This window comes from Ctenopharyngodon idella, chromosome 23 (assembly GCF_019924925.1).
Source record: "Ctenopharyngodon idella isolate HZGC_01 chromosome 23, HZGC01, whole genome shotgun sequence".
Taxonomy (NCBI): Eukaryota; Metazoa; Chordata; class Actinopteri; order Cypriniformes; family Xenocyprididae; genus Ctenopharyngodon; species Ctenopharyngodon idella.
The window spans coordinates 11,707,551-11,734,154 of record NC_067242.1 but is presented as its reverse complement, the minus strand read 5'-3'; the positions used below and the strand labels follow the sequence as shown (position 1 = coordinate 11,734,154).

General features: G+C 37.0%; 1 protein-coding gene across 9 annotated transcripts in view; it reads left to right on the top strand.

Annotated features, from left to right (window-relative positions):
• ntng1a (netrin g1a) overlaps positions 1-26,604 on the top strand; it is a 97,230-nt gene that overhangs the window by 49,635 nt on the left and 20,991 nt on the right. For all 9 annotated transcript variants that reach the window (XM_051882092.1, XM_051882086.1, XM_051882083.1 and 6 more), the window contains exon 4: positions 23,705-23,877. In XM_051882092.1, coding sequence (XP_051738052.1) covers positions 23,705-23,877 — 173 coding nt within the window. The remainder of the gene's footprint in view (positions 1-23,704; positions 23,878-26,604) is intronic.

Sequence of the window (26,604 nt, the reverse complement as noted above, 5' to 3'; positions counted from 1 at the left end):
GCTTAGTTGCTGTTGCAGTCAAATTTTGTTTTTTGCCCTTGGCTCTTTTTGTTTTTCATTTTCCTTACAATCTCTTTCTCATTCTGTAGTTCTGTGTATTGGGAGGCAGGGTAGGTGTACTTTGCTTTATATTTTTAGGGGCATGTTTTATGCATAGGCTTGATTTATATAAACAGCTAGACAGAACTACAGTGTATAACACTTCTTCTGTTTTACAATTAGTTTTAACAATGCATTAAAAAAGATAATACTTCTGGGGGAAACATTTACTATAAGTGCAAATATGTACCTTGGGAATCAAGCATTGTTAACTACTATCCTCATTATCTCTTTCATTTCAGTGTGCCTCTTTTTCCACAATGAGAACCTTGTTGAATTCAGAAAGCTTTCTTGGATTGTTCTTTATGATTGCAAAACTCTTGCATAGTCAGGACTTTTTGCAGCATTCTGAAATATACTTTCTAACTTGACACCCTGTGATCAATCTCAAGACTGTGAAATTCACTGTTCTGACACCCGGGCTATAAACAGGAGTTCATTCTCTAATTATACACGTATCAGGGGCCATACCCGCCTCCATCTCATCTCACCTTTATATGTTCTTTCGTCTTAACAAGGAGATTAATTTCAGCATCTGTCCCTGCTCTTCCATTTCATTATTGTCTGAGGTCAACAATAAACGTGCTAATTCATTCTAAGAAAGCATATTTTATGTATCTAATGTAGGTGAACCTGTTCTGTTTTTTTTAAAGGATGCACCAAAGTAATATCTCCCACACCAAATTAACCTGAGAATGCTAAATAAATATAAATAGTATAATTATAATAACAATAATGCAATAATAATTAAATAAAATGTAATAATAATAATATTCATAATAAATGTAGCTGCAAGCAGCAATTAAGGGGCCAAGCACAAAAGAAGCAAACAAGGAACAATGTCATAATAGACTATGATAGCAACTGAGACAAAGACACTGCATGTCAATTTTGAAGTCAATCAGACCAACAGTACTATAGTTAGAGCCAATTTCATGTTTCGTTCAATTAAGTGTGTCAAATTTGGTAAAAATATAGACATTTATATAAACACATAAAATTACCCACACCTGACTTTGATTGCATTTTTTTGCCACTTACTATCAAAATTTTGACATTTGGCTATTTGTGTTTAGTCAATGACCTATGTGTCCGATTTTCCTATGGTGGTTTCGTCTTGATTGGACTAATGGTTTCTAAGATATCCTCGAATGTTGTTTAAACTCTAAATCACAATGTTGCACTAACCATAAGGCGAAACCTAGCATGTTTGGTATTGTTGGATTCAGCCAGAATTCAGGAATACAAGGAGATGAAAAAAAGTAACTCCCGTGAAAAAAAATCAAACACATCCAAAGTTATAAGCATGTGAATAATTTTCTCACCACTACATGGGACTGGTCCAGAACTTATCATACTGCCTCAGGGCATCGTGCCGATGACCCATAACCGAGTTTCGTAATGATACGTTCATGAGTTCGTAAAATACAGAATTTTACATCAAAATTCAAAATGGTCAAAGCCAAAAATGGCCGATATAGGAAAATTGGATATCATTTGACTTTGGACAAACCGTTGAGAAGTTATAAGCAAAAATAGCCAATTTTTGTATTTCCGGATCAGTAGGTGGTGCTGCGCCAAAACACAGCATATAATCCAGGTCATGCTTGTGATGACATAGTCCAAATTTGGTCTGAATATAATAAAGCGTTGAGGAGATAGAGCCTTACGTCTGTTTTCGCAAGCTCTACGTAAAATTCATTAGCATGTTTTTCGAAAAACGGTTTGACAAATGAACTTGAATTTAACAACTTTTTGTTGGCATGGTCTGAAGATGATCTGGTTCCATTTTTGTGAAAATCGGAGCAATGGCCTAGGAGGAGTTCGAAAAAGTAGGTTTTTCAGAAAATTCAAAATGGTGGGAAAATTTTCGTGATGTAAAATGACGTCATATGGTGCAATCGAATCGTCTTGAGCCAAGGAATCAGATGGCCCTTATGGTTCAAAAGTTATTAGCATAAATATAAGTGCAAGTTTGGACAGTTGATGGTGCTTGAGAGATTGAGTTAGAGACTCCAAATTTGCTATGGTGACAGTTCAGACTGGCCTTTAGCAGTGTGCCAAATTTCATAACTTTCCCGCAAGTGGTTCTATGGGCTGCCATAGACTTCCAGAGGAGAACAAAAAGAAGAAGAAGAGGAAGAATGCCAATGGATACAATAGGTGCCTACACACCTTCGGTGCTTTCCCCCTAATAATGATGATAATGATGATGATGATGATGATATGCTGAACAGTATTTACTAATGAGTAATCAGTCAATATTGTTTTATTATATTGAAATTAGCTCATGTAGGAAAATAAAGTCTTATCTACAGCAAATATCACATCAGAGTGTACAATGCTCTGTGTTGAGTGTGTGGATGTTTCTAAACCTGTTACTGGGTGTAGATGACAGTTCATCACAGAAGACTGTAAATTTTAAACCTCCCTCAAGGCTGTGTTCTCATTAATGGTGCACAGTGATGATCGGTGAGTGTCATCTCTGACAGATATTTATGAGAGCAGTGACTTGTAGTTTTGTTTCTAAAAAGGTAATCCAGAGTTCAGCAGCATGCTCGCTGTAGTGGCTTTTTCTCCAAGCCTCCCTGTCATGGAGAATCATGATTCATCTCCCTCCACATGCTCACAGGAAGCATACGCTCCTTCATCCCCTGAAATGTGTTTCTGCCTCACAGTGCATGAGCCCCTAGAGTCTGGCAGGAGGCAGATGACCCCAAGCACTGAAATTCCTGATCTCAGAAGAGATTCAGTCTATATCGGTATGAAACAAAGGAGCCAAGATGCAGCCATGAAACGGAGAGCTAAGTAGGTCAGCAAAATGAAAGAGAATAGAGGAGAATATACACTTTAGACCTTTGTCGCACACTTAATGTTTGTTGTATGGAGATGCCATAATTAATAATAATGATTTAAAATAATATTTAATTATCAAGTTCAAGTATGTAAGTTTTGGAAGAGCAGATTGATGTCTAATATTAGAAGTAAAAATGGAGCGGTGACATCTTGTTTGTGTCAGAAAAAATGAGGTTGTCCTTTTTACATCTGAAGTGACTTTGTAATGCTAAAAGCCCTGATATGAACCTTATTAAATGATCTGACTTGAATGCTACCTTTCTGCTTACTAAATACTGCACAGTATATACTGTATACTGCTAGTTGCTTATATTTTAAAATATATTATATACTATTATAATCTATATATTCATAAATATAAGGCATTAAAAATATTTTAGTTACATTATCTTTATTATAATTATATTAGATTTATTTTCCATTTTCAATTATATTTTTATGGCTGATATTACTTTTGGTTCATCCATCACACTGGAAATGGTAGTTCAAGTCAAGCACATTGCATTGTGAGATGCATTATTTCATGTAGTAAGCATTTTGCAAATGTAGTAGGTCACATAATTTGCATACTGTGCAGTGCATACATACTATATACTACAGCAATAGTAAATAGTCTCTTTCTCTCCCTCTCAGTGTGGAAACTACATACAACACTTATTTCTCCCTTTCTTCACTTCTGTCCTTCCATGTCTTTCTTTTTTTCCTTTACTCCATTCTTCATTCCCCCCTCCATCTGTGTTTGATCAATAGAGTGTAATTAAAGGAGGGATGAAGCAGGCTCCTGGAGGAACAGCTTGAGTCTGACTCTGTCTCCTCTGACACACTGCTGGCCCTCACTCATTCTGATGTATAATGTATGCATTATACATCAGCCTTCTCTCTCACTCAACCATAGTCTCTGCAGGAGAACTGAAGACTCCTACGGTTCCTGGTTAGCTTGCAGTGAAGACAAAGAGGGGTGTAAATGTCTCATTGAACAGCCATGTCTAAAAGACAATCTTTAGATCTTTGAATTACAACTGTTATGCTGTCTTTTGAGATTAATGCATATTTGTGTGCTACATGATAAACAGTGGGGACATAAATTGAATTAGCAGATCTTACAGATCAGCATTAACTTTTCATTAAGTGTCTGGGATGGGTGGATGGATCATTTAGTGTGTTAAGCAGGTCTTTTTCTGTGTCACTTTTATCAGCAGACCAGTACAGGCTTATTAACTGGTTGACATTTCACTATTGACTGAAAGAAGGGGTCTGTATATGGACCAATCACAATTGATTAGTTTTTTGTTAGCTTGTTTGTTTGACATTTGACTTGCACTTATTAGTTGAATATATATCACACATTGTATTGATAGCTAAAGTGGAGGGATCATGGCACTGGATTCAAACCTGCAGCTCTCCGAGAGCATGTGGTCACTGCTAATAATAATAATAATGTTTTTTAATCATGTTGAAACTCCATCTCAAATGCTTTTTAAAATATTTCAATAAGATATGTATTAAAGATAAAATTTAATAAACAAACATATAACAATAAAAACAGTATTATCTATAGATGATAGATCTATAGATGTATATGTGTGTATATATATATATATATATATATATATATATATATATATACACACACATATATACAGTACATACTTGATCGTCTTTAGATTGTCTATATTTATATACTTTTTTCATCATCATCATCAAAAAAAAAAAAAAAAAAAAATACCATGGATATTAAAAGATGAATGCAATAGTCATGTTAAAGAATGTTAAACTCCATTTCAAATGCTTTTCTGTTATCTGTGCAAAACCTTTGCATATTTAGTTAGGGCCGGATACAGTTGTCTCCCTCGGGGATCGATGATACGGTGATTGATCGCTTAATTGCGGTCCTCCTTGGCTGCTCGGACAGGCAGTCGTTTGCTGAGAAGTCAATGTGTTTTTCTCTTTTTCTTTTTTTCCAGCTTGCTTGGGCCGTGCTGAGGCCAGGAACCGGAGGACAGATAATCTATTTGTGCTAATTTCGAGATTCACCCCACACCCCCCGCCCCTTCCAGAATAAGTCATTCCACTCTGTATCTTCCTCTTGCCATCTCATGTGCTGCGCTCGGCACTTCAGCTCTTCCACATCAGCACATTTCATTGGTCCGGTCATCTGATGTTTCAGCAGTCTTCTGTTCCACATGCTCTTTCACCACAAAACTTAATCTAATCATGTTATAACCTCCCGGCCTCAAATGATTGCAATCCGATTTGCATTTCTGTGATTTTATTTAAAGTATTTGATTTTGTGCTATTGTTACAGAGATGGAAGAATTCCAGTGCAACTTTTTATATTGGTTGATACGGACACCGATTTAGATATATTCCATTTGACCTCTTAACACCATTGACAGATCAGGAAGCTGCTGCCCAGGCAGTTAATCTGAGACTGTTTGTGCGTGTGTGTGTGTGTGTGTGTGTGTGTGTGTGTGTGTGTGTTTGTGTGTGTGTGTGCGTGTGTGTGTGTGTGTGGTGTGTTTCTACTGTGAGAAACAGAATCGGAGCACAAGAGATCCAAATGATGAAGTGTAATTACACACCCAATTGATTCTGGCACCTCATTCATCATCCAGTCATCATGTTATTCACAAACGCCGTTTCCAGGCGTCAACTCAGCTAAGAAAACAATTTAATGTGTAAAAATACACACTTGACCCTGCAGATACACAGCTGTTGTCACTGCATCCCTTGAGCCAACTCAAGAAATTCCAGCTCTTATTCTCAGTCTTGCAGAATTCACAGTCTGAATCAGTCGTCTCTCTCACTGTTTAACTTGCTTTCTTGTGTTTTCCTTCTCACTCATAAGAGTGCATTAGCTGACTTCTCCTTTCAACGATTTGGGAATTAAACCAAATGCAGGTGAAGGATTAATTCTCGCAATTCCTCAGAGTAGCTCTGCTCTCCCCATGATTGATGAGCACATTTAGTCATTCTGTTCTCTGCATCTGATTATCTGTGTCCACATCTTCCTAAATCCTGACCTTGATTCTAGTCCATCTTCTGAAGACCACTGCCCTTTCTCAGCAGTCCTCATACAGAGTTTTCTAAAGAGTTTTCAAGCTGGTGCTTGTTAGAACCATTTTGAGAATATATGATGTCTTAAAGGGACAGTTCACCCAAAAATGAAAATGATGTCATTAATTACTCACCCTCATGTCATTCCAAACCTGTAAGACTTTTGTTCAATTTCAGAACACAAATGAAGGTCTTTTTGATGAAATCTGAGAGCTTTCTGTCAAAAAGTTCATAAAGATATTGTAAAAGTAATCCATATGAATTGAGTGGTTTAGTCCAAATTTTCTGAAGATACATGATCGCTTTATATGATGAACTGATTTAATTTAAGCTTTTATTCACATAAACATTCATCAACGCACACATAATTTGTAAACGAAAGCTCAAGCATGTTTGCTTGACGCGTGTGAGAACGAGTGAGGTTCATTCTCATCAATATTTTTGTTTAAATGTTTTTTTAGATTATAATATACTATTCAATATTCACAGTTGTTTTACATTGTATGTCTTTTGTTCGTGCTATAATAATAGGGGTGTGACGAGACAGGTAGCTCACAAGACAAGACACAAGATTGAATTCACAAGTACTAGGCGAGATGAGATTTTTAAGAAATCCTCACTGATAAAAAAAGACTAGAAAAATAGTCTACAGGTGCATTTGAAACGTTTTAACTAATCATCTTGTAATAAATGTCATTTCAGTTCTACTTTCTAAATATGAATTATCAGTAAAAGACAACAATACTCAAGCACTGTAAAAGGTTTTGCCACAAACTCAACTGAGCTTCTCTCCTGTATGACTTCAAATGAGTCTCTATCAGACGTGTAGGCTCTGTTGTGTATCAAATCCTCTGCCATGGTCTCGTCATTCATCTCGTCACTTACTTTCGTCATGTGATCAGTGAACTCTGATTCCTGCTGCACTACATACAACAGCTCGTGTTGGATGAGCTGGATGGGATTTAAGCGACCATTATCCAACTGAATTAAATGGTTTTTATTTCTATAAAAAGCAAAACGACACTGGAGGCATAATGTAAAGGTAGCGGTGGCATATTCGATCCTAATTTAACCCTCACACTCCGTCATGGCAATATCGCGAGACAGCATTTCACCTCGATGAGAAATCTCACATTTTAATTTCGCGAGATCTTGTCTCATGATATCTCGTCACACCCCCTATATAATAATAATAATAATAATATTTATTTATTTATTTATTTTTAGTAGCGGTGGTATTTGTATAGCATCTTTCATAGCAGCTGAAAGTATTTCACATGTCAAAATATAAAAATGTATTAAAAGAAAGCATACAAAAAATAAAAACAAGAATAACAATACAGTAAAGTACACAAACTTAATAGTGTCTCTTTGTGGCTCATCTTCTCTGTTGTTCTTGAACAGGCAGTTGTAATTCTCAGAATGAATGAACAGCAGACAGGTAGCATCACTCAAGGAAATGGAAGGTGACACCTGGCTTGTCAGCCCTGTTACCATTAGACCTGCAGAAGCTCATTTAAAGCATCTTAACAAGTCGCAAACAGAAACACTGACACTCCTGCAGTCCAGAAAATCTCTCAGTTCATTTGTTTTGCTTTCGCATCTCTTCCCCCTGTCTCTGCCTGACCTGTGCACTCTCTTTAACTTATTTACGGATAACAGATCTGCTTGTTGGTGTTTCACAGCCTGTGGTTTTCACCGGCTTTCATACAAAGAGCTTCACATATTGCCCAGCACTTCCTGTCTGAGCACATGGGGCTCACTGTTCTGTCTCTCTCCACCATCGCCTCCCCATAATAAGATACCCACTGCTTTGAGAGTTCCCCAAGCAGTGCACCTGCAGGCCGTGGAGGTAGAAAAAAATGAGGGAGAGAAGAGAGAGAAGGGTTGTGCGGCAAAACAGAAGCAGAATGCGCCGTATCTGGGTAGCCCAGCTGCCAGGTCCCAGATGTGTGCGCGTGTGCATGTGTGTGTGTCGTGCTGGGCTGATGCGTGACTGCCATGCTTGGTCAGAATTGAAAGGGGGAGGGATAATCTCTCTCTCTGTTCCATGTGAATCGTTCTGCAGTTCACATGTTTAATTAGCTCCTGTTTGGAAAAATGCTGGTGTGCTCTTTGTTTGTCAGGCCAATTGATTTTATGAATTATAAAGGAGCAATTTATGATGGCAAACTAAATGAAGGTACCACTCTGGAGGAAATGCCCATCAAATATCACATTTTGTAGTGATATTTAAGGACTTAAGAGAGCGGGCATTTGTCATTTTTACATTCAGTGCATATTAGGGATGTCACAAGACTACCAATACCAATTAAATTGACCTTTAATATTAATTTGAATGAAACTCAACCATATGAACCTATTAATACAGTAACAAATGAATTAAATATTATTTAAAAAGGGTTTTTTTTCTTCAAAGTTTTTTTTTTTTGTTTGTTTGTTTGTTTTTTTTGACCGACAAGCAAAAGCAAATACTTGTGGGTGTTGGATAGGAGTCTGTCAGTCACACAGTATATGAAGTCAGCACTCCTGACACTGCACATATTGTTATATATCTAATTTTATTTTATTATTGGCAATTAGTATTGGCAATTTGTATCGTACTAGAACTTTTGACATCCCTAGTGAATATGTGTCAGTATTAGTGGATGAAACATCTTAGTTCTGTCCCAAACCCCAGTGAGCTGCCTTGCTCCCTTTTAAGGCAGCATCCTAACTGAAATATTATCTCAAAAGTGGTTGATTTGGAACACTTTAAATAGGCAGCAATTAATAAACTTAATATTAGGGCTGTCAATAGATTTTTTTTTTTTTAATCGCGATTAAGGGTGCGCGATTAATCACCATTTATCACCATTACACCATTTATCTTGTTTAACACGTCTATCTTGCCACCATTGCCTATATCCAGCAAATCATCAGATTGTGTGTGATTTTCACAAAACTGCTTTTTTTTTTTTTTAGCTTTTTTCAAGCACCCATTAAAAAAATCACAGCAAAAAAAACGTTTCAGAATTCACAGTGTACAGTATGTGCAACAGCAAAGAGCTTGTTTACATTTTAGACAAGTCAAGTTGCGATACTGAACAGGACCGCATGGAGATGGCAAAAAAAACCTAAACCAATCGCCTTGACCTGCATATATACTAAAGTACACAGCAACATACACAGGACAAATCCAAACATTATCCTGAATGTGTGTGAAAACAACGTGAATGTACTGAAATGTGTCTGTGCATAAAGACAATGTGCGATCAGTGCGTCGAGAGCGCTCATACATGATTTGTTTGCGTATCGATATAACAGACTCACACGTGCTTAATGTACGACTCCTGTACGTCACTGCAATCGTCTTTACTTTGATTGCAGTCCTCATCCATCTTTCATAGCAAGAAGCTGGTTTGCTTTATCCAGCTGAGAAACATAATTTTCACATGCTTCTGTAATTTTTCCGTAATAATTTGCGTTAAATATGCGTTAAATTATTTTAACGCGTTAAGGATTTTGAATTAATCGCATGCTTTAACGCGTTAATGTTGACAGCCCTACTTAATGTATATATTTTATAATATATATAAACTAAAAAAGCACACAAATTGTATAATTATATTGGAATATTTTCATTTATTCTTGTAAGTACTGATTGACATATTTATAATCAATAGTTGTCTTTTGTCATTGAGCATGTCAGTGAATTCTGGTGACTGCCTTATAATTTGAAGTGCTGACTGAATTTTCAGTAAAATCAAGGCATCTTAAAAGGCAGCGTTTGTGTTGAGAGTGATGTTTTAAAACACTGCCTCGAACTACTGTATAGGTAAGTATTTCACTAGGTTTTGAAACAGAACTGATGTAATTAAATTATATGAAAATTACTTGTTGCTTTGAAATCTGTAGATTCCTTTGTATATTTGTGTATGTGTTTATTGTAAAGTCTGTCAGTGTTGTGGCTCGGGTGGTTTCTCCTTCACTTGTTTAACAGAAGGTGAAGTTTTGGTTGATGCACGAATAAACAAACACACACACACACCACTGATTTAAAATATGTATTTGAAAGTCCATCAAATAGAAAGCAAGCTCATGAGACAAAGTGTTCTCCTCATTTAAAAAAAAAAAAAAAAAAACACTCTACCCAACATTTCATGTTTGCATTCCAGATTTGTCAGACCTGCAACCAGCAAGCCTAGTAAACATGCTGGTAATTATTTCACCTATTTGACATTAAGTAAGAAGAACGGCTGAACCACTCAGACTTATCAATAATGTAGCACTCATCCAGAGACTGGGAAATGTATTCGCTTCTCCGTGAAGAGAATGTTGTGTCTTTTGGGACTCTGCTGACTGACTGAGAACTGCGTTAATGATAACATGCTGAACGTTTGGATGCCTCTAGACACCCTTACTGATTACCAGCGACTGCCTGATCCAGCACTTTCAGTCAGAGGAGAGACAGACCATAGCCTAGAGGGTGTTAGCAAACCAGTCTGCCTGTATTGTAAACTTTTTGACCCTTCTTAAACAATATACTCTGTTTAGGCTGAAGACAGCAATTTATTTTAAAGAAGAATTTAATAAAGAATTTATTTCCAAATCGATAAATTTGAAATAAAACCATTTGAATTACTATGGACATACTCTAATGTATATATGTATATATATATATATATATATATATATATATATATATATATTTATATACACACACACACACACATATACAATGCCTATTCTGTCTGGAAACAAGGTGTTTTAGAAACAGATGCAGTGCAGTGTGAGCACTGCTACTCATTTCACATGCAATTAAAAATATATATCTCAAAATCAAGAGGGTGACATTTATTTGCAGTCGCTTTAAAAATAAAAACCTGCTGCTAATGTCTGATTTAAAAGTGGTTTTAAAAAGAAGTGTTGACAACATCAAATATTAAAATTAATTAAAAAAGCAGACATGTGAAAGGTGCTGTATATTTCAGTGTTCTTCTGCAATTTGCAGATCAGAGGCCTAGTGTGTTTACAAGCACAAATGTTGCTCATATCGACTTTGAAATCAGTCATTTCATGTGCGCATTAAATGCAGCTGATGTGATCAGTGATTCGTGTATATTTTGTGAAAGTGCCTTGGCAATTAGTGTGAATATTTCTTGAGTGTCAGTGTGTGCATGTGCCTGAATCACTGTTTAGAAGATGAACATTTCTCTCACACTGTCACAAAGACTCCTTCCTCCCAAGCAGAGCTGATTTGCATTCCACTCACTCATACCGTCTCTGTCTGTGTCTCTCTCTTTATCTCTCTCTGACCTGATCACTCACAGATGGCACAGCCCTTATTCTGTTCCTCCTCCTTTACAGAGCATTCAGCAAAGGAACGTGTGCAATCACTACACAAATGGATTAATTATGTGTTTCAGGGTAGAAAACCTCAGTGAATTCTTGTTGTATACAAACACAGTGTGAAAAACCAACACATGCAGACAGACGTCCCTTGCCACAGACATGCGCAAATTCACATATACATAAACACATACACACACATGTATACACAGCTTAGCACCATAAGCAGGGCTGATACTGAGGTGATGGGAGGATTTTTACAGCGCAGAGCCATAGTGTTACCCCGGAAAGGCTGATCCCATTTAGAGGTTCCAACTAAATCCCTATCCCATTCATAGCCATTGACTGGAATAAAGCTATTAGCCTCCCTCCAGATTAGCACTGTAACGCAAGAATTATTATGTTAATGTGTCAAAATCAGGGTTAACTTTATGTCATTCCTTCTAAGGAGGAAAGTTTTGGCTGCTTTTATTCACTGTCTGGCTCCATACAAAAGTCCATCCTAAATGTTAAGGCACATGATTACATCCATTGGGCCTCATTCATGAAACACAAGCAGAATTAATTTTTGTGTAAATCATTCTTAAAGCCATTCTGAGAACATTTTCGTATCTTCAAAATGTTAGCTGGGACGAAAAACTATTTGTCTGCAGGCTTAACACTTTCATTAAATGGTTTTAGTTTTATTCTCTTTTGAGGTTTAAGTGTCCATTTAACTTGCAATTACTCTGTATTTACAGCATTTACTGTATTTATGAAAGTTTCATGAATGAGGCCCACTGCGTTCACAAAGACTGTTATGAAAGCAGAAATTATGAAATTATTGTAATGTTGACACCCTACTCTGCATTCATAGGCATGACTAGGGGTGTACAGTTGTAGCCCCTACTGTTCGAACCACCCACTCCAAGCGGTACTCAAACCCGGGTCCGTCCACATGGGAGTCCGCAGACCGCAGTCTCTAGCATCAGTCGCTAGAGCGCCTCTTGAGTTCAGGGGAGTGAGGTTTACATGCACAGCCTTTACCGGCCTATGTCCGTTACATAGTGGAGCCAATATTTGTATCTGTATCTGTAACAATCTCAAAATTATTTGTGTCTGTATCTGTATTTCGATGAAACTGGAAGTGGGCGGGGCTTTTAACGGAAGTTTGTACAATTACTTGTTTATGGTTTTAAATGTATAGCCTATCTGTTTCCTTCGTAGTTATCATTGAACAAATATGCCTTATATAACTCATTAAATAATTATTTTAGTAGAAAATGTGTATGATTCAGTTTCTTAGTTGATGATTACTCTTGACAGAGAGCTGGTTTATGAGAGACGCACAGAGATGGCAACGTGGCTATTTGATTTGCGATCGTGTTGTGCTTATTACATTCATTCGCGTATCATATCGTACAAGGTTTAAATCATTTAAATAGGGCTGGACGATTAATCGAAAAGTAGTCGAAACCGAAATTCAGAACTTATAACCGACGTAATTTTCCCATGTCGGTTATTTCATTTTTTAATCCTGTTAATACTTTCCCCTTAAAAACATACTACCACGTGTGTTGTCACGCGTCACTGCCCCATCCAGTCAGTGGCATGGATGCAACACGGAGGCGAACTCAAACGCCACAGACAGCACGCGAGCGGCGAGCCCCGAAGTGAGATCACTTTTACTTGCGTCTTCACTAAACTTTGTCAATTGTATGTGTTTAAAAGCTTTCCAGTCTGGTCTAGTGATTTTAGACCATCGGATGTGTATTATTATATTGAGCTACTGAGACATACAGACTCATACAGACAGTAGCTGCACATCACGTGAAGATCCCGTGCACAGAGAGGAGTGCAGAAACTTGTCAAGAGTGCCCTGTGATTTATCACTGAAGTAGCTTAAAAACTCAAAAGTTATAGCACATATTTTTCTACTTTTTAAGTAACTACTTACAACCCACAGCTTCACAATTAATATAGAGACGATATGACTAATTCACACACGCAAGTGCTCTCATTAACGCATTCAAATAAATGTTTTGGTACTGTGCTAATTTATATTTATCTGATTTACAACGAGCAGAAATCTGTAAGAAATGTTAGGAACCATAGATAAAATAACTGCTGAAAGTGAGCTGTTATGTCAGAGCACTCTTTCATCTCTATCCTACCTTTAATAGTCAAGCATATTCACAATACAAACCTTGTCAGTGCACTATGAGGGCAAAAAAAACAAAAAACTGTTCATTAATCATAATCGAGGCAAAATGTTCAATTAATCGAGATTTTGAATTTAGGTCATATTGTCCAGGCTTACATTTAAATATACATATCAAATAGAAGAACACGTGTATGATGTATAGTATTTTAGTTGATATTACTCTTGCAAAGTTCTGATTTCTGAGAGACACACAGAGATGGCAACACGGCCTTATAATTTGCGCTAAATTCATTCATAAAGTTTACACTCATTCACTTCACACACTCGTTATTGCTTAATGATTTTAGAGGTTTAAGTATAATATTGTGCTGTCCCCCGGGCTCACCTGTTTTCCAGTAAACACGAGGAGTGATTGTGTCAGCCAAATATTTTTTCTATTATTCGTCAGAATTATTTGTTATTTGTTTTGAAGACATTATCCGTGCCTTTCCGAATAAGGTATTCAGCTTCAGCCACATCCCTAGGCATGACCTATTTAATTAGTAAGGGGGGAGGGGGTGTCATGTCACTCATAATACAACTGTTGATGGAAATCTATGAGTAATCCCCTCATTGACCTCACCTTCACTCAACATCTCTGCCTTTGATTACCCCACCTCCTCTCCCCACCCCAAACAATCTGACACACCCACCCACACATACAGCATTCAAGTGTCACTCTGCTTAGATTACCGTGGTGTTTCTTTCAATCACTATGCGTGAAAAGCTTTTACATGCGTTATGAACATCTTTTATGTCTCAAGGTGCTTTAGCTAAAAATTTATGAGGTGCTTACATCTTATATTTCTCTCTCACTCTGGGCTGATGCTTGTTGTATGGGACAGATGAAGACGCAAAGCGCTGTAGGATTCCGATCGCGAACTGCCCTCTGAACCCGGGCACATCTGTGCGGTTCAGGCCGCCTCTGATGATGGATTAAGAGTCTTTAATCAGAGCGTCTGGGGAGAACTTGGCAATCTGAGCCAGGCCAATTCACCAGCCCCATACAACCATGCATCATTACAACACAGATATCCTCCAACCTCCCCTTACCCGCCACCCTCAGACCCGACACATTAAGATTTAAATACATCCCTCATCCACCACACTACACATTCAGCAATCGAAGAAGGTCATGAACCCTTGTTTTTCCAGAATGATAATACCGAAACACAAGCTGTTTGCTGCAGTGGTGTGAAAGGGACAGGAAACAAGACAACAGATTGGCTGTGTAAAGCCAGATTCGTGAATTTTGTTTAAAACTAATTCCCGCAGCGATACTTGATCAGAGAGAGCCATGTCATCTGTATGGTCATGGCAGGCGTGTGGTGAGCTCGGCTGTCAGGCTTATAAGGGCTTTTCTGGTGCTTGCGCTGTGAGATTCTTTGTAAACCAGAGTGAGGCTCTACAGATGAATAGGAATTTCTTTCTCTTCTTCTTTGCATTTTACAGTGATTTCAATGTCCTTTTTCAATTTTACCTATCATACACTACAGAATTGAATTGAGAATGGCTTTTAGACTTTCATTCTATTTCTGAATTTGAATTGTGGTATCAAAAAGAATTCAAATGTAAATGTAAGATGGATGGATGGATATATAGATAGATAGATCTATCTATCTATCTGTCTATCTGTCTGATAGATACTTTCATCATTATCAATTTTATGTTAAAGTATTTTGGTTAGATATGCTGCATTTACGAATACTTTTATACATTTTAGCTTTTCAATCTTATTCTAGGATTTAAGGTGCTAGAAAGCAATGAAACTTTGGTGCCTGTAAAGGTACACTCAAGGAGAAATGAAGGAATATTCTTATTTCATTTTAGCAGAATCTCCTTGACATTTATCTCAAAACCCTCCCCAGACTGTGCCTTTATTACCGCCAGTACAATACACAAGTTTCATACAGCCTATTGATCTATCATTTTTATTAAACTCATTTTTTTTATCAAGCTTCTTCATACCTTTATCTGTCTTTTTTGTTTGTCATATCTCATGCATGTTTTACATAAGAAATACTTGAACAGAAAACCCACCTGTGTCTTTAAATGTTTGCAAAGTTTTATCATGTAATGTTACATCTTTGATTTACTAATTTTTGCATTTACTAATTTTGCATCCAAGTACATTAACGGTATACATCTTTCTTAGTTCTCTTTTTTGCATGATGTCATACACCTGCACCCTGGCTCAATGTTCTAGATTTCAGATAAAGTTTCCAAGGATGTCCGACTTCATTTGACATTCTATTGCACTTCCTCAACTAGGAATTTTGAAATTCAGCAATTGAATGCAGCATTAGCCCAGAATAGATTTTGACTCTCCAGTTTCTCCAGCTTTTCTTTATCTTGTGATTAGTTCACTGACCCCTGAATAATATGAATGTCTTGGGACTTACATTAACAATCTGTAACAGCTTGTGGCTGCTGCACAAAACAAAAGTAGGACGACTGAATGTTCTTTAAATTGTTAAATGAATTGTGGATACAGTGTTGTAATTTCAGTGGCAATGTTTGGCTTCAGGGTCATTCAGATTTATTCCAATTTAGCTCCTCACTGCATCCTGCTAACATAGTTATTTAGCAAATGTGAAGCTGTCTGATAATTGTGAGCCTAGAGCCTTAGACAACATCCACAGTCCTCTTTTCAAAGTACAGAATATCCATTAAATATCCACCATGGCCACTTGAATTGTCATGTTTGTCACTCATTAGCGGTTGAGTGAGAGGATTCATGTGGTGCAGGTTGTACTGTTTTTGTTGCATCTAGTTGAACCCAGAGGAGTCTGTTGGTTTCTCAGATGGTCATCTTTGGCTCCCCAAAGCATTAAGCTGTCCCTGAATCTAACTTCTCTTGCTGTCAAGTCCATGCAGTTTAGCAAAAAGCAATAGTTGCACAGATCTGTCTCAGAGAGATTGCACCTACTTCTCACTTCCTGTGCTGTGCTGTGGAGCAGTTGTCTGTGTTTGTCAGGAGGCAATTAGAGTCAGCACACAAGATGCCCTGTTTCATTTATCTCAGATTCAGAGTGTGGTGCGGTACTCAGGCCTCACCTTGTCAGCCTATGACACGCTACTGCTCACAGCCAATCACAAAGAGTCAGAACTGGCTGAAGTAATCACTTTACAGTGGATGGAAAGTAAACACTTTACAGAGAAGGGAAAATTTGTCTCTACCTTGATGGGGAAAAGGCTGATTAGTGATACTTCCTGTGCAGAGACATTTTAAAAAATAAAATAACACAAATCAAGTGAAGGGAAGTGAAGTATATAGAAAAGGGTGATGCAGTTCCATAAGAAAATGGGCTGCAATGTCTTTATTAAACAGGAAGTAAACCAAATCTGGAGGAGGCCTTAAAGGGATAGTTCTGTTATTAACTTACCCTCATGTCATTGTGAACCGACATGTTTTTGCCCATACAATGCATGTCAGTGCAGTCCATTACTGGACCCCAGTGACTTTCATTGTATGCACAAAAAGAAGATAATTTCAGGAAAGGAAAAAGAAGAAAATTAGCTCCTCTTGTGTTTTACAGAAGAAAATCGGGTGCTAAAACAACAACTTGTAGATGGCAAAGTAGATCAGAACTTAGCAGATGGCCAAGTAGATCAGAACTGAAAGAAACAAAGGTGTCTAAGAACTTGTCTTCCTAGAAAGTGGAATCAGAACAGGGTTCTTTTTAAAAATTGGGAAAACAACCAGCTGTCTGTCTAAAATATGGGAAGCCTACAGGATTGCATCAACTACAAAGAAGAGAAACAGTCAGGCCTTACTCAAAACCCCAAACCACCCTACATCAACCAAACCCTTCAACAAAATTCAGCCAACATCTTCAAAAAAAGGTAAACATGTTCAGATGCTCCTGAGCAAAATTACTGAAGGATGTTAAAAGATAAAGATAAAGGATAGAAATGTAACACTGTGCTGGCCAGGATGTGTTAGTTTGAACATTTTCAAAGTAACTGGATGTTTGAAAGCAGCACTGCACAACACAGCATTTTTCCCATCTGCTTCAAAAGTGCAGCCATTGTTCTTCAAAAAGCCCATTAAACCACACCTGAATGGCTACAGACCTGAGTTCTGCATTTAGACATTTGGGGACTCAAGTCCACTTCAGAACCATAGCACTTTGCCTTCAGTGCTAACAGTCTAACAGTGATCGTATATTGTTCCAAACCAATCTGATTTTCTTTCTTCTGCGGAACACAAAAGGTCATTTAAAAAGTTAAATTAATCCATACGACTTGTGCGCTCTCCTCCAAGACTTCTGAAGCTGTGCGGTACCCAGTTACTCAGTAACACTCTCGTATTATTTATTTAAAGTTTGTTTGCCTCCTATCTTAACGATTTGCACAATGGTTTTTATACACTGACATGAGCAAACAATTATTTTAGTGAGAGTTTTGACCTTGTTCTCTGTATTACAATAACACCTGCACATTTAATTGAACATAATTACTTCACTTACTTAGCTCACTCACAGGCCATTCTGTCTTTGCTTAGCCTGTTTTGGTCGGATCAGCATGCTTAGCCGTGCATGTGTAAGCTTCATTTGGAGATAATTGCTAATAATTATCCACTGATAAGTCAGTACAGCGCAAGGAGGCTCGAGAACGGGGGCTGTTTTGCTGTTGGTTTTCTGAACTGGTGCTAGAACAGATAAGATATGAATTTATGAAGATGAGCTCTTTTTTTCAAGAGGTCAGTTGTAAGGGGGACCATTTAAAGACTACGGTATTGTTTGTGCTTTCATTGTCAATCAAGCTTCTATTATTTTGAAGGTCACAGACTCCTGCTTCAGGCTAGGATTTCAAGATAAATAAATAAAACACTATAAGCATGTTCTGCCTCCCGCCTTTCAAGGAGGACATTCAGCCTTTAAACTTTTTTGTTAGACTCAAAGCTGATTGAACAAAAACCTCCTTCATATTCTTCTTTGTAGCGTGCTAGCCATCTGTACAATTTGACACAAGTGAAAAATAAAAATTCTGTCATCATTTACTCACCCTCATGTTGTTCCAAACCTGTATGCATTACTTCATTCTGTAATATATATATATATATATATATATATATATATATATATATATACATATATATATATATTTGGCTGTCAATGAATCAAGGATTAGTCGATCAAAATGTTATTATTCGCTTAGTCGCAGGAAAAAAAATCCACAGGAAGTGGCGAAATCACGCAGTCTGTGACGGACAGATCATTAACACCTGGTCTATGTGGTAATTACAGTGCATCATGCAGGACACCCAAACGCTCGCCTATCATTCATCGACCTCAAATATGGGTTATCATCTATAACATGTGAGTAGTAGCAACTTTACATGGCCGCTCGCTCTAACGTTAACCTAAAAAAATGTGCGCTATTCAAGTGTTTTTGCAGAGCGTGAAAGCTGAATAGTAGCGTGCTTACTGCATGACAGCTAACATGGAGGCGCCGGTGCGATCACTTGCACTTAAATTCTCCGTTATTTTTGGTCATTCATACAGATAAGAGTAATACATCTTTCGAATCTGTAAGTAGTCTACTTTTATTTGTGTGCACTCACAATAACAACAAAAGGATGTACTTTTGTAAAATAATGAAAGCAAACAGGGTGCGCTATCTGCCATCTCTCTCTGTGAACTTGAGTGCATCAAAAACAAAAAGAACCGAAACTCCATGTGAACTTGCCTCACAGACATGAAAAATATATCTATAGAAAGTGAAATGTCTATTTTTAATAAACCAATTCAAATGAAAAACAAATATTCTCAGGTTATGTAATCCGTATAAAACGTGCATATAGGCACGTAGCTACCCTAATGCAGAGATTACTGTAGTCGAAAATACAGAAAATACTAGTTTATAAATTAATTATTAAAATGTTAAAGCAATCTCCTTGCTGTTTTCCCCCGACGCATTCATAATCATTACTTTTGCCAGTGCGCTGCTTCAAGCTTTATGCGTGCTCTTGAACGCCGATTAGGCTATGTAGGCAGTTAAGGCTCATATTATGATTTATATGGTTTATTGAAAAACATGCGATTAGTCGACTAATTGCTTAAAATTAACGACTACTAGTCGACCAGAAAAATCTTTAGTCAAGGGCAGCACTAATAAATATATATATATATATTTGTATTTCATCAAAACATTGACTTCTTTTGTCTTCTGTAGAATAACAAAAGTCATACAGGTTTGCAATGACATGAGTAAGTAAATAATGACAGAATTTTAATTTTTGGTTTAACTCTTCCTTAAACAACATTATAGACTGCTATAGAAATTCACACGAACAAAATGCACATACACTATAATCTTTTATCAGAACAAGGCAGTGCTTGTAATGTAAATATGGCAAAGCCCTGGCTAAATTAAGACAGACAGTTTCTATGGTGGAGCCCTGGAGAGCAGCTTTGGCATTAAAGTCTAATTAAATATTTTTTTTTTACTGCACTTCTCCTTGAGGCAGCTATTCCACCTCATCTCCCCTGGTGACCAGACTGGAACGAGAATGTTTCGTCTCTGTTAGCGATGGTACCATGCCGACGGCAAAGAGACCTGGCAGGCCCTTGCTGTGTCCCCTTCATTACATCAGCAGCACAGCTCTGCCTCGTATCAACACCGTGATTAAAATGTTACTGGTGATAAGAGGATATGAAGGTCAAGCTACAAGAAGTGCGGCGTGGAATCTGAGACCTCCACCTGAACTGAACAAGGAGGCCTCATCAGAATGCCATGCATGCCTTTAACTCCTTGCAGCTTGATGGCTTTGTTTTGCTCGCTCGCTGGACCAGCCTTGTTAGTTAAGGCTAGCGAGCCATTCATTCTGAATAATACAAGTACCTCATTGCCCACTGGAAATGTTGCATGCCCCTGTAAAACAGCCCTTTTTTTTAATGGTTTTTACTCTTGTGTAGTTTTAATATGTCTCAGAAGTCTATTACTCACTGTTTATATGCAGTTTAATGACCCACCATAATATCAGCGACTAATTTGCATCATATGTCATTATTTGGTGGGAGATTTTATGTATGCAAGCTTACTGACATTTCACAGAAGCAACAGATTCATGCTTGGTTGACAGGTGCCAGTTTTAAAGAGGATGTCCTAGAATCTTGAGATTTGACATGCCCTTCTGTTAAATTAAAAAAAAAAAACTATTTATAATGAGATGCAAATCAGAGTGTCTGGAGAATAATGCCCCCTCATTTATTCTGCCCGTGTATACCTGCAGGGACTGAGCAGTCATTTGTCACTTCCAAACGTGATTCGGTGAATCACATTTATCAGCCCCTGCACGCACATCTCTTCGGACACAACGGTTTTAATGGTTTTAATAATGCTCCTCTGTACCCACGCTGGGCAGACCGTACACCTGTGTGAGAAAGAGCGATGGCTGACATCAAGAGCCTAGTTATACCCATAATCCGTGAGGAGCCTCAGTCTGGAAAAAGTTAGATCAAAGACTAGTGACTGATCAGCTTTTGATTTTTTTTTTAACAGTGTTACTTTAATCTGTTAGAATCATGCTGAGCAACTTTAAAGGAATTCAGGTTATTTTCTAACGTGATATCTATGGACAGCATCTGTGACATGCTGTATGTTACCACCAGGAATAGTTTCAGCTGTAATAATTACATACAATTTTTACATTAATACATTTACTTTAGCAGCAGCCAAGTGGGCCAGAGCAGTTCAGAATATTTTTATTTTTGTAGTAGGTTTAATTTATTTTGCTATCTAAATACATTTCCAGCTATACGTTACTGCCGACGTGTATAACTTCTGGGTACCTCCACCTATGGGTGGAGTTTGTTTCATATAACCCAAGCTTTATGGATAGTCAAGTCTGAAATAATATACTACCTTCTTCATCTTCTCCATTACCATTGTTATTATTCATGCCATATACAGTATATATTTTTTCTTTCTTATTTATACATTCTATTTTTCTATTTCCATTCTATTATTATTATTGTACTCTCTTATTCTTATGGGAGTCACACATAATCACAGACTTAATCATGTTGGTTGGAACACTGGTTTATAGTTTTCAAATATTCAAAAATAGTTTTATATTGTTAGTCACACTTTATATTAGGTGTCTTTAACTAATATGTACTTATATCAAAAAATAAGTACAATGTACTTATTGTATTGATGTTGTGTTGCAAAACACTTTTTGTGCTACTAAGGTGGGATACGGGTAAGGTTAGGGACAGGTTTAGTAGTATGGGTAGGTTTAAAAGGGAATGGTCAACAGTGTAATTATAGCTGTAATTATAGAAATTAAAGGGTTAGTTCACCCAAAAATGAAAATTCTGTCATTAATTACTCACTCTTCTGTCGTTCCACACCCGTAAGACCTTCGTTCATCTTCAAAACACAAATTAAGGTATTTTTCATAAAATCTGATGGCTCAGAGAGGCTTGCATTGCAAGCATTACAATTAATACTTTCAATGCCATGAAAGCTACTTAAAGACATTATTAAAACAGTTAATGTTATGAAGCGACGAGAATACTTTTTGTGCACCAAAAAAAAAAAAAAACAAATAACGACTTTATTCAACAATATCTAGTGATGGGCAATTTCAACACACTGCTTCATGAAGCTTCGAAGCTTAACTAATCATTTGTTTCGAATCAGTGGTTTGGAGCGTGTATCAAACTGCCAAAGTCACGCCCCCCAGTGGTGAACCATTGAAATTTCAAACACTTATGACATAACAAAGCCTCGTTTACTGAAATCACGTGACATTGGCAGTTTGATACAAATAATGAAGTCGTGGTTTGTTTTTTTAGCACACATAAAGTATTCTCGTCGCTTCATAACATTAAGGTTGAACCACTGTAGTCACATGAACTGTTTTAAATACGTCTTTAGTAGCTTTCTGGGCATCTGAAAGTGTTAATTATCTTGCTGGCAATGGAGGCCTCACTGAGCCATCGGATTTTATCAAAAATATCTTAATTTTTGTTCCGAAGATGAACGAAGGTCTTACAGGTGTGGAACGACATGAGGGTGAGTAATTAATGACAGAAATTTTCATTTTTGGGTGAACTAACCCTTTAATTACAGATGTAATTACATGGCAGCTAATTATAATAATATAAGTACAATGTAAAAACATCTATGTACATAAGTGCATTGTATCAAATGATTAATTTAAATGTTAGTACATAGTAGTTAAAGACACCTAATATAAAGTGGGACCATATTTTTTATTATTATCAAAGATTTTGATTATGATCCAGATAAAGATTAAAACAATTATGTTATTCAGTTTTTAAGTTATAAAATAAAATATGCAAGTGATGGTCAATTTCATTTACAGAATTGCAGGTGAACTGAAAAACACAGACACACACATAAACAAGTTAAGCTGCTCTATTCTAGCTGCAGAACAGTTTCACATAACTGCATCACATTTCTTTACAGTCAGTACTGCATGAGTGTCACAGAAATATCCATCTTTTGCCTTTCTGCATACAAAATCAATTTGCGTGCTTAGAGAGGAGACTGGGGAGAGCAAACCTCCCTGTAAAGTGTGTATGTGAGACAGATTCTCGCATGGGAGTTGTCCTCAGTGGTCATCGTGAATGTATAACCAACAACATTTAAAACATGACTGCCTCTGAGGATTAAAAACATTAACAAGTGTTTCAGAATTTATTGGTATTATACATTATAAATATAGTAAAAAATCTGTAAATGATAAGAGCTGTGAATATGTAAAGAAGGGTGCAACATATACGCCTAATATACACCACTTAATTGATTTTTTTTTTTTTTTTTTTTTTTTTTAGATTATTTAACTGTTTTCTTTCTCTCATTGAAAGTGTGACCTGTCTGTAATTATTTCTTTTCCATTGGGATAATTATAAATAACCTATGTTTCGAGAGGAAAAAAAACCCAGAAAAATAATGATGTGGATTTTGCAGAATCCTTGACACCGTGTGCAAGGTTTTGAAGTCACTTTCTGGAAGCTTCAGAATACCTCCACATGCAGATGCACATTTACTTGAAATGCAAATGATTTACAAGGTCACTCTGGTCTCTAAGTGCTGGTTCCAATTTTTTCTCCCCTCTCGGGTGTAATTGAACTCCACAATTGAAAATCCACAAGGGCATATGTTTTATTTCCTTTTTTTTTTCTTTCACCGTGACAGGTGCAAGTGCAACCTTCATGCCAACAGCTGCATCTTTGACAAAGAGAAACTGACTTGCGAGTGTGAGCACAACACTACGGGGCCTGACTGTGGCCGCTGTAAGAGGAATTATCAGGCCAGAGCTTGGAGCGCTGGATCCTATCTCCCCATCCCCAAGGGCACAGCAAATATCTGTGAGTATACACACACACACACATTCCCATTCCACTTACTGGAAAGAACAATATGGGCTCTATGTTTGTGGATAACAAGGCTCACATGTCCTTTTACTCTGACCATAAACCATCTCTCTTACTGCTGTCCTACCTTTCACAATGCGCTCATGGTGTCTCCCCAGAAGCCATTACCCTACTTCCAATTTCAAACCAGGTCCTCACAGGAGCTCTGACACATCACAGTCACTTCTCAACTTTAAGAAGGGCTATCAGACATATTTTGTTTTTACTTCTGTTGAATTACAAACTAAATGCTCATTATTGTTTACTACAGATGTAGTGACCAAGTGCAGAAATTGTGGTGGTACCATGGTATTGTTATCCATAGTAATTTGATATAAAATGGGTTCCAAAGTCTCAGAACTTAAAAAATACTACTATTTTGCATTTTTCTAATTGAACACAACAGTTTTATTATTATGAATTATAATATCAGAGTAACTATTTCAGTGAAAAGTTAATATGAATTTCTATTTTTTATGTCCTTCTTTAGCTTTAATGACAGCAGCACTTGAGCTGCATGAACTCCACAGATTTGTGTAATAGCATCTTAAATATTTCTACTATTTTTGATTACATCACTTTTTGTTGCATTACATTTTTCAAAATCATAAACTTTTTATTTCCAGTTTTAAATTAAACTTTTGTACCCCGCTGTATACTATGGTATTGTATGATTACCATATGTCATATTCATGTATTGTATTTACATTCAGGGTACTTAAGAGAATACCTTGGTACTACCATCATGGAAGTGCATGGAAGCAATCATGCTATTAGATAAAGGGATAGTTCATCTAAAAAATTAAAATGCTGTCATCATTTACTCACCATCATGTCGTTCCAAACCTGTATGAAAAAGGTTTCAGTTGTTTTTGTCAATTGAAATGAAAAAAAAAAAAAGGTGAGTAAATGATGGCAGTTCATTATTGGGTGAACTATTCCTTTAAGGAGTGTTTACCCTTCAGAAAGATGCAGAACACTTGTAGGACCTTTCTTTCAAAGAACACAGTGCATGTCAAATGTTAGAACTATAACAGAAGGACAGTTAGCCTTTAGAAAACCAGTGCTGTCTGTAAGCCTGGGGACTACACCACCACTGCAGTTTATTTCAAATGGCAGGAGACAGAGCCTTCAATCCAACATGCAGAATGTTTGCCCAGAAGTAAACTAGCACTCACCTTATGCTTCTGGGACTAAAGCAGGAGCACATATCACAGATATGACCTTAGCATGCACAGAAACTGTGTGCATGCCAAAACTTTCTTTTCAGTCTTCAGCAGGTTAGAAGGTTTGGGTCTGTGTGTGCGTGTGCATGCATGTGTATGAGTGGAGCGACGTGTGCCTCCTGGCAGCTTTTGTACTTCATGACTCTCTAGGAGCTGGTGGAGTGTTTTGAAGGACTGAGATTGACAGGACATTATTAAAAAAAAAAAGCCAGCACAGACTCTGAACCCACTATAAAACACAGCCTCACCTTAAACCCCTTATTATGGTCCTGTGTGAGGAGAGTGAGAAATCCATAACATAATAATGCTGTAAAAGACAGGCTCTTAGATCATTCCCTTTGGATTCAAAATAATTAGATTAAACAATAATAATATTTCAGACAGAAGAAAGGCAGTTTGTCATTTTAAAACCAATTGTAGCTGATTTTACAACAGATCTTTGTGCTTGACACCATGTGGTAAGGCAATGGAGACAAATGGAGTAACTAATTAAAACTAGCGGTTGCATTATAGTGCTTTTTTTACTCTGTTTTTCCCCCTCAGATTGTTTGCATATGCAGCAAGAAAAGTGAGAAAAGGCAATAATCCAAAACACTGCTAACAGTGTGTTGTTCGCTTCATGGCATTTTACGTGTTTTTATGGAAGCAAAATATTTAGTTAAATAATTTCTACTGTTCATCACAATGCTTTCAACAGTTATTTTTTAATTGGCACTTTAAAAAAAATGCATTTTCTATTTTTATTGTTTATACTTAGTTTAAGCTCATTTTTATTTTTATTCCCATATTTGGTTTATTGTGTGTGTGTGTGTGTGTGTGTGTGTGTGTGTGTGTGTGTGTGTGTGTGTGTGTGTGTGACCCGTGCTGGCAAAATGAGTCAGAATGTGCACTGGCTAATTACGAGCTACAGGCAAAACAAGTGAAAAATGTCAATTTTGGTCAAATTTGAGGTTTTCACAAAAATGAGCTCATTAAGACCTCGTCTAGTGATCCCAATGCTCCAAATAGCAATTAAACATCTAAAAGTATCTTTATTTTTATGTTTTCTGAAAGGGGTACCTTTCCTTTGTCCATGAAAAATTTCGTTTTTCTCTGCTCGCTTCGCGATGACTGGCGCTCCCCTCAGCACAAGTTTGGTATCGTTTTAAAGCGCAGCATTCCAACTTTGTGAATATTCACAGCGAATTCTCGATGACATGAGTCTGAACCAATGAAATGTGATTTTCAAACTCATTCTGATGTAAACAAAACAATCTCAAAACAAAAGACACCTCAGACAGCTAGCGATCCTGATATACACATATACACAGAATTACAGTATTTCAGAATATCTGTCTTGGTGAGTATTCACGCAAACATTATCTGTTATGTCTGAAGTGAATGTTTGGTTAACTGTTGGGGAAAACATCTGATGTGTAACATTATATTAGATCCATGCAGTACAGTAAGTCTTAAT